This window comes from Solanum stenotomum, chromosome 7 (assembly GCF_019186545.1).
Source record: "Solanum stenotomum isolate F172 chromosome 7, ASM1918654v1, whole genome shotgun sequence".
NCBI lineage: Eukaryota > Viridiplantae > Streptophyta > Magnoliopsida > Solanales > Solanaceae > Solanum > Solanum stenotomum.
The window spans coordinates 56,207,027-56,215,920 of NC_064288.1; the positions used below are offsets into that span (position 1 = coordinate 56,207,027).

At 32.2% G+C, this 8,894-nt stretch overlaps 1 protein-coding gene across 1 annotated transcript; it reads left to right on the forward strand.

Annotated features, from left to right (window-relative positions):
* Positions 1 to 102: 102 nt before the first annotated feature.
* On the forward strand, positions 103 to 1,311 carry LOC125871622 (uncharacterized). The gene has a single exon (XM_049552253.1). It carries the CDS (start codon positions 103 to 105, stop codon positions 1,309 to 1,311), a length of 1,209 nt encoding a protein of 402 aa, XP_049408210.1.
* Positions 1,312 to 8,894: the final 7,583 nt, after the last annotated feature.

The following is an 8,894-nucleotide window of genomic DNA, read 5'->3' on the forward strand; positions in this document are numbered from 1 at the left end:
ATTCATATATTAGGCCTAATTGTTTCTAGTTCTTTCACAATGAAAATTTTTCCGTAACTTTCTATGATACACTAAGAATAAGTGTTATTTTTAATGTTAAAGATGTTTAATTACTATACAAAGTTTCAACTTTTCTCTTTTTTCTATTTTGCTTTGATCATTTCCCTTATAATCCTCTATGATTCTCTCATAGCTAATATTTCATCCAAATCAATTGTCTTTCAAATCAATATCAATTCCTTGCAACCATTGAAACCACCTTTAGCTAATCGACCGTTGTTTTCGACGAAGGAAGAGACTAATAATGAAGTTTATTTGAAGGAAGAAGAAGAAGATTATGCACATTTGGTGCCTCCTTATAATCTCTCACAAGAAGAAAGAATTTCTTGGTTCAAGAAAAACTTGCCATATTTTGAGATATTAAAGTCCACAAATATCTCAAGAAAATTCAATGGTAGAATGAATGAATTTTTTACAAGTCATTATTGTAGTGTCCAATTCTTCATGACATGGATTTCCCCTACAAAATCATTTGGTAAAAGAGAATTTTTTACCTTAGAGAGTCTATTCAAAGCACATCCTAAAGGGTGTTTGATAATTTTGTCACATACTTTAGACTCACCAAGTGGAACTATGATATTTAAACCTTTAGTTGAGTTGGGCTATAGAATTCTTCTTGTCACTCCTGATTTGTATTTTTTGTTTGAAAATACTCCATCTAAATCTTGGTTTATTGATCTCAAGAATGGGAAAAAGGACCCTGGTAAAATTCCATTGGCACAAAATTTGTCTAATTTGATTAGACTAGCCGTGTTGTACAAGTATGGCGGCGTTTATATAGACACGGATTTCATTATCTTGAAGGATTTTTCAAGATTGAGGAACTCAATTGGTGCACAAAGTGTGGATAGAAATGGGAATTGGACAAGATTGAATAATGCAGTATTGATTTTTGATAAAAGTCATCCACTTGTTTACAAATTCATGGAGGAATTTGCTTTGAGTTTTGATGGAAATAGATGGGGATATAATGGACCATACTTGGTTTCAAGAGTTGTAGAGAAGGTAAAAGATTACAACTTTAGTGTCTTGCCACCAAGAGCTTTTTATCCAATGAATTGGGTTAGAATTAAAGGATTTTTTAATGCTAAAAATGATTCAAGATGGATAGAGGCTAAAGTGCTTGAGCTAAATGAGAAGACTTATGGTATTCACTTGTGGAATAGACAAAGTAAAAGTATGAAAATTGAACAAGGAAGCATCATAGATAGATTGATATCTACTCATTGTGTGGTATGTAATGACATTTAATTAAATTGTTAATCACTTGATTTCCAAGATAAGTTAATATTGAGGGAATGAATGCACCTAATTTAACTTTTTAATACAAGGTCAAACTACAACAAGTCTTGATGTTTTTCTCATTCACTTTCTTTGTTTTCTTCTTTCTTGTCAAATTTAGAGATTGTTTTTTCATTATTTCGCTTTCTTTCGTAAAGATTGAAGGCAGATGTCATGATTAAACATGTTCAACTGAATCCAATAGTTTTTACAAGAAACATGAATGATGATATATAAATAAAAAAATTACTAAGCTTTCAATAACTATTACAATTTGAGTATATAATTTCAAAAGTACAATGAGTTAATTTATTGGTAATATAACATAAAGGATGGATGAACAATCAAATTTGGGGAAAAGGCATAAATTCCCCCTTCAACTTATACCGAAAAGTCAGTTACACACTTCAACTATTATGACGACCTATTACACACCTTTACTACTTAAAAGTGAATTTATTTACTCCCTGAGATGTGTAACACCACTCTCACAGCATGTAGTGTATTACACTCGCTGCCACGTCATCGCCATGTCAGTGTCACGTCAAATTTTATATTTTTTTCTATTCTTTTTGTTTTCTTTTCTTTATTAATTAACTTTCTTTTTGTTAACTCTATTTTACACTAATTAATCTCTAATTAATTATTAAAATTCTCTAATAGTTGTATCTTTTTTATAATCCCACCCACTTTCTCTAATCTCATCGGAGAAATCATTCATTTGAATTTATACAAGAATTTTCTTTGTCTTCTCCGGCGAAGAACAACCAACCCATCACCACCATAAGTCCACCTCCACGACGCCATTTGTTCTTCTTTTTTGACGAACCATCAGCCAACAACCACCAGAAAACAACCACTCAAAATCCAAATCAATCACCAACAAATACCAAACCAAACCCCCTTACCTTATCCCTTTGCGATTTTATTCTTTTGATTTGTTTTAAAGGTGCGTCGGCAAGCTCAAAGCTTCAGCCATGGCTCCGATGAAGTTCCAAAGAGCTCCATACTTTCAGATCTGAAAAACCAACAAATAATTTGGACAACCAACAACACCACTACTACACTCACGTCATTGTGAATCTTTAAGGTTGTGATGAAAAATAAAAAGTTGTGATGAAAATTAAAGAATGAAGAAGAAGAGGGTAATGGGTGGGGATGGAAGATTTTGACTTTTTAATTCTTTTTCTAAAGGGTAATGGAAGGGGAAAAGAAGATTTTGATTTTTTAAATTCTTTTTTTAACTTTAATTTTTTCTGACGCGCCAGTTTTTTATTTATTTTTTATTTTTTTGACACGTCAATTTTAGGGGGTAAATAAATTCACTTTTAAGTAGTAAAGGTGTGTAATAGGTCGTCATAATAGTTGNTTCAATAACTATTACAATTTGAGTATATAATTTCAAAAGTACAATCAGTTAATTTATTGGTAATATAACATAAAGGATGGATGAACAATCAAATTTGTGTCTAGTAAAAATTGTTTATCATCTATATCTCTATCTATACAAAAATAAAATTGTCAACATTTAACACGACCACAAAAAAGAAACCTCAATCTTCTTAATCTAAATCCACCCCATCTCCATAAATTAAATCTAAACCTAGGCAACTTTCTAAATGACTTTTTTCTTTTCAATTTATGCTTACCAAATCTTTGCTTTTTCTTGATGTCAACAAAATCTTGTTTTGTGAAACTCCCTTTTGCATCTTTTTGTTGTTGTTGATGATTTTGTATGGAACTCCAAGGATCATGATCATGATCAGAATCACTACCCCACAAAAGATGTGGTTTAATAATAGGTGATCCACTATAATCTTGAAAATGTGATGATAAACTAGTATGCTCCATGTCAAATAATCTCCTTAATGATGTGCTCCCTTCTTTCATCAAATTTAATAAATTACTTTTCTTGGAGAATGAATTAGATGAATTACTTGAACTTGGAGTAGAGGAAGTAGAAATTGATGATGAAGAAGTACTAGTTGAAGAAGAAAATATTAGAGATTTTTGGTACTCAATGATTCTTTTAATGTTATATCTTTGAACTTCTTTATCCATTTTCCATAAAGAATCTACATCTTCTTCTTCAGTAATTTCAATAATTTCAGATGACATGATGTCTTTGTATTACAAGATAGGAATTTTGGTGGCTAAAACATATAAATTTGACTTGAATATATCTATAGAAAAAAAAATTGAAGTGTGGTTTTTTAAGTTGAGGAAGTAGAATAATAAGGGAAAAGGGAGGAACCAAAAAAAAGTTAAGAATATTTCAAAGTTATAAAATGATTCAAAGCCGGCAGTTGGGGCAAATTTGTAGATCAAGTTGTTTTTTTTTTTATTTTTTGAGGAATTTTAATCAATTTGGGAAGTAGTTAATGACAAGATTCATTGACTTAATCAATGTTTGTTAATTAATTAGTTGATTATATTTGTCCTTTATAATGTTTTTTTTTTATATGGGTGTACATGTCCTCATCCTAATACTTGTTTAAATCATCATGATGAAGACGTGCATAAGAGATCATGATAGGTAAGGAGTTAGATGGTTATTGTTTAATATTCTCCATCGTTACATAATGTCATATATTCATAATTTGTATGATAAAACTACAAAAAGAAAAGTAGGGTACGGGGTATAGCTACTATAAAAAAGTAAGGTAAAGAATAAAATAGAATTATTGAATAATAAGATAACATGAGTGTTCTGTTAGGAAAACTTATTTTTGACTGGTTTAGAGTCGCCACTTAATTTTTAAGAAAAAAAATCAAGAAAACTGTTGTTTTCAAAAGACTAAAACAGTAAATCTATTGAAAACTTTTAAGGGGGTTCGAGGTTCCTATTAATATTCTAGGAAGGTTTTTAAAGCACCTAGAATATCCGCTAATGCGGTTATCCGACAATTAATTATTTGGCTAAAATAATTTAACTTAATTTAAATTGCAAAATTTGAGTTGTTTTATAGTTAGAACTATTTTAAAGGGGAAAAGGGGAAATATTTGAATATTATCTAAGTGAACTATCTTACAAAATTAAATTTTTAGGCCTCGTTAAAAGTGATTGATTTAGTTAAGTTATAATGTCAAAATGGGTATCTTTTGGGGATTTGAGTTTTAAAACCTTAAGACTTAGTAACAAATATTGACAGATAAACAATAATAAAGTAAAAGAGGGAAATTTGGGCCCAAGTCTGGTTTTTTGTTCGCCTGGGCCAGCGCTTGGGCCTAGTTTCATTTTGGACCTTTTGGCCCGATTTTTGCCACCTTTGTACCTGTCCTACACTAAATTTTGAAAATTACTTCTTTGGGCCTTAGACCCATCTTCCACCTGTCCTAAATTCTAACAAGATAATAATAAGTGGGCTTAGGCCCAATAATAACAAAATACAATTTGCAAAATAATAGATGGGTCTTTTAAGCCTCCTTTTCATTTTTTCGTATACACCTAGTGTATAGAAATATGTATTGGCTTTAATCCCTGTTCGTCAAATTTTGAAGGACCTATTCTTCGATTTAAATGGCCGGCTAACTCGAATAATAAAATTTGGGCCTCTATGGCCCAAAAGGGAAATGCAAGGATAGAACCCATGAGGACCCGGATAGATTTCACATGCAACAAACAAAGAAAGAGAAAGGGGGGTTAATAAATGACTAAAAAAGAGAAACTAATTTAAATCACAACTATCAAGTAATTCGAACAAATGAAATTAGGGCAAGTTCCCGCACCAATTACATGGCAGATAACGTTTACACTAAAAAGAGTAACATGGGCCATGAATTTGTTTATAATAATACAGTGATCTCAAATGAATCAATATTCAATTAAATATGGTGGTCAAAACTACTATCTTAAGAATGACATAAATGTCATATCGAAGGGACGTAATTACGAGCAAATTAGACAACCAGAGACTTTAATACACCTGCCAACATTTAGAAAACCACCCTTTCTGGAGTCCAAACAAATGGAGCAAATTTAAACAATAATAATGAACTCTGCGCATTTAAAGACCGAATCTCTTATTATTATTTTTTTGAACGTAAAAAAAGTAATACGTCAACACCGGAAAGCTACTAGCTAGAACATGGAACAAAGATTCAGCTTCATAGTGTGAGGTACTTTACACCAAAACAGTGTATTCCATGACATGAATGAAGTCGTAACAATCAAATTCGAAATAACTAAGAGGACCATCTATAACCAAAAATAAAATAAAATAGTAAACATGATGCAAAAATTCGCACATTGAGCAACATTAAGAGACCGAAAGGACAAATACATCATACCCAACAGTGACCCAACAGTCATCAAGAGAAAAAATAGCAATAGAATCATACAATATTAAAAAAAAAGCTTAAGCATTCTACACGATGAAATAAAATTAAAAAAAAGAAAGAAAAGAACTGACACTTAATACTAACGAAGTAAAAAGAAAAAAAACATAATTATGAGCATAAGTGGGGACGTGATTTTTACACTCACAACTTCCTAAGAAAAGATGGAGGGAATAAACATGCTTCAACATTCACCAAGACACCAAACTATCATCGAAACAAGAATACAAATGACCGAATAGAGGATGTTATTTCGAGATGGATTAAGCATGAAGGTTAAGAAGCAAACGTTTTCAGAGCTAATCTAAGAGAGCAATATGACAAGAGGCAACACAAGATGATGAAATAAATAGGCTGAAATGTTTTAACATTTAAAGAAACAACCAAAGAGAGGGGACAAAATACTAAATATGCATATCCACGTTTTCAGCGAGCAAACAACAAGTAGAATTCCAACTCGACTAAAAGCATACAAACCAACAAACAAAAGAAAGCATGGTTTGAAGTTAAACAGACAAGGTTAAGAAAGGGGATTATTACCTCTTTTAAGGCAGCGAACGAGACAAGACGAGCAGGGAAGCAACAAGTTTACACCACCAAAGGATGACCTTGAATACAAGCTACGAACAGAGAACCTGGGCAGAAATCCAAGCGGTTCTCTCGAGTTCAAGGGAACTTGTGGAAGAGCGATGGATGACACCGCAAAGAAAACGAAACAAAAATCCTAAGTGCGTCAATTTCTCTATTTTAGAGTATGTTCAAACTACCCCTGTTTTTTTTTTTTTTTTTTTTAATTGCTCTCTGTATCTTTTCCTAAAAAATTTCCAACTCTTTCTCCAATTTTCCTCTAACTCAAAATTTCCAACTCCCAAAAAAAAAAAATCCCCCTCTATACTGAAAACAGTAAAGTATATATAGAAAGAGTTTAGGGTTCACGATTTTTTTGGGGGGAAATCCGGGTGAGAAAATTTGGGGCCGATTTCAAATTCAATTTCTTTCACCCTTCTGGACAGACCTCTTTTCCTGCGATTTTCGCCCTATTTCGAAAGAGGAAAGGGGGAAATCAATGCTTGGGATCGAAGACATGTCCTTGGGCAGCGACGTGGCCTCATCTCGCACCCCCAAGGACGAAAAACGCGTGCTTTTGCTGCTGTTGTGCTTGCTGGAACGGTACTGTGCTGCTGGGATTTTTGGACTGATCTGATTCTTCGCGTCTGCTGGAAAAACGAAGTGGGTCGGCTGGTATTGGTATTGTTGTTGTACGTTGATGGTGCATGTTTTTAATGGTATGTATTGTTATATGTTGTAATGTATGGGAATGGGTTAGTGGGTATTGAATTTGGGCCACTGGATTATAGTGATTGGGCTGGTGAGTGTCTTGGTCAAGTAGGCCCAAAATTGGCCTAAGAGGAATTGAAGAAATTGGCCAATTGGATTACAACTATAGCCAACCAAAGCTTAAGGGATAGCCAAATTGATTTAGTTAGTGAATTCGGTTAAAATTAAATAAAGTGAATTAACATTAATTAATTAACGAGCTTCTTAATCTTAATAAAATAAAATAATCAACTTAATTATAAACTAATTAATTTAGCACTATAAACGACTAAATAGCCCAATATTTAAATAAAGCTAAAATCCTTTTGAGACAATTTTTGAACATTCGTAAAATATACTAATTAGACACATAATCATATAATAATTAACTTAATTATAAACTAACTAATTGACTCAAAATTGTAAACTATTAGATAACTAAACAAACTAACCAAATATCTAATTGAACAAAATCTTTTTGAGACGATTTTCCAATATTTATGAAATACACTAATTATATACATAATTGTATAAAAGACATATTATTATTTAAAAATTATAACAAGTGACAAACTATTTGAAACAACTTGCAAATTATTCTATTATATTTTTTTTTTTTCAAAATTTCTAAAATTAATTATTCTAAATCATTTGAAAATTAAGAAGCTCGAGATTAATTATTATCGGGGAGGGTCAAAATTAGGTGTCAACAATGAGCAAAAAATATTAAGGTGACAACATGATCACACCAAATCGATTGTTACATAAAATAAGTCTTTTCATCGTTACCTAATGATTGGTTCTTCTGATATATTATTCACTAAAAATAATTCATATTTTGTGAAAGCTCAAATTAAAATTTGAGCTTCAAAACTCTTCAATGATAAATTTTAATGGACATCAACTCAAATCTTTTTCTAAATAGCTCAAACAAATTTTCTCCACTTAAACAAGGTTGGAAAATTTGCAAAAAATTACAAGTTATGTACCAATTAGGCCAAGTCCGAGTATGTAATGACCCTAAAGGTCATTTTTGGAAATTTTCATAAAATGACCGTTTTACCCCTCCCGATAGTTGCCCCGAGTCCTAATTGCTGTATTTCGAAGTTGGTTTGGAGGAAAATTGATGAAAAGTTGAGTTTTTGGAAAGTTGAGTTTTTAAGAGTTAAAGTTTGGTTAAAAGTGCTATTTCGAGTCATTTGGAGTTTCGAGACTTGAATCGGATTTCCGTCGATTCCAGCGGTTTTAGATTGTGGAAACGGGTCTATGAGAATTTACAGAGTCGAATTTGAAGTTAAAACGAAGATTTGAGGTCCTAAGTTGAAAAAATTGTGAAATTTTGATCAAGAGTTGACTTTGGTCAACAAACGAGGTTTCGGTGTTCGAAATGGAATTCCGAGGGCACCGTTGGATTCAGGGGGTGATTCTAAGTCTAGAATGAGTCTTGGTTGAATTTTTAGAGGCCCCGAGTGCGTTTCAAGTTTTTGAGCCTAAAGTTAGTTTCTTGACGCCTTATCGGATACCGGATCAAGGAGACCTCGAATTCAAATTCCGATGATTTCATTGAGTCCGAAATGTCATTTTCAAGCTAGTAGCATATTTGGTTTGAGTTCAGGAAGTGCCAAATGAGTTTTGGGTGAGCTTTTAAACTTTTTGGATACTTTGACACTATTTCAGCAAATTGTGGCAACTAAAGGGTTCATTATTAGTTTTAAAGGTCGAAAAATTATTCTGAAGGTTCTGAAATTTTGAGCATGAATTATAGGACTTATCTGCAAATTTTGGTGCATTTTCGCTAACCCGAGATTGGACTTTTATCGCAAATAAAAAATAATTGTTTACCGAGTAGAAATGATATTTGACTGGGCAAACGAGCATGAAATTGAGCTCCGATTGAA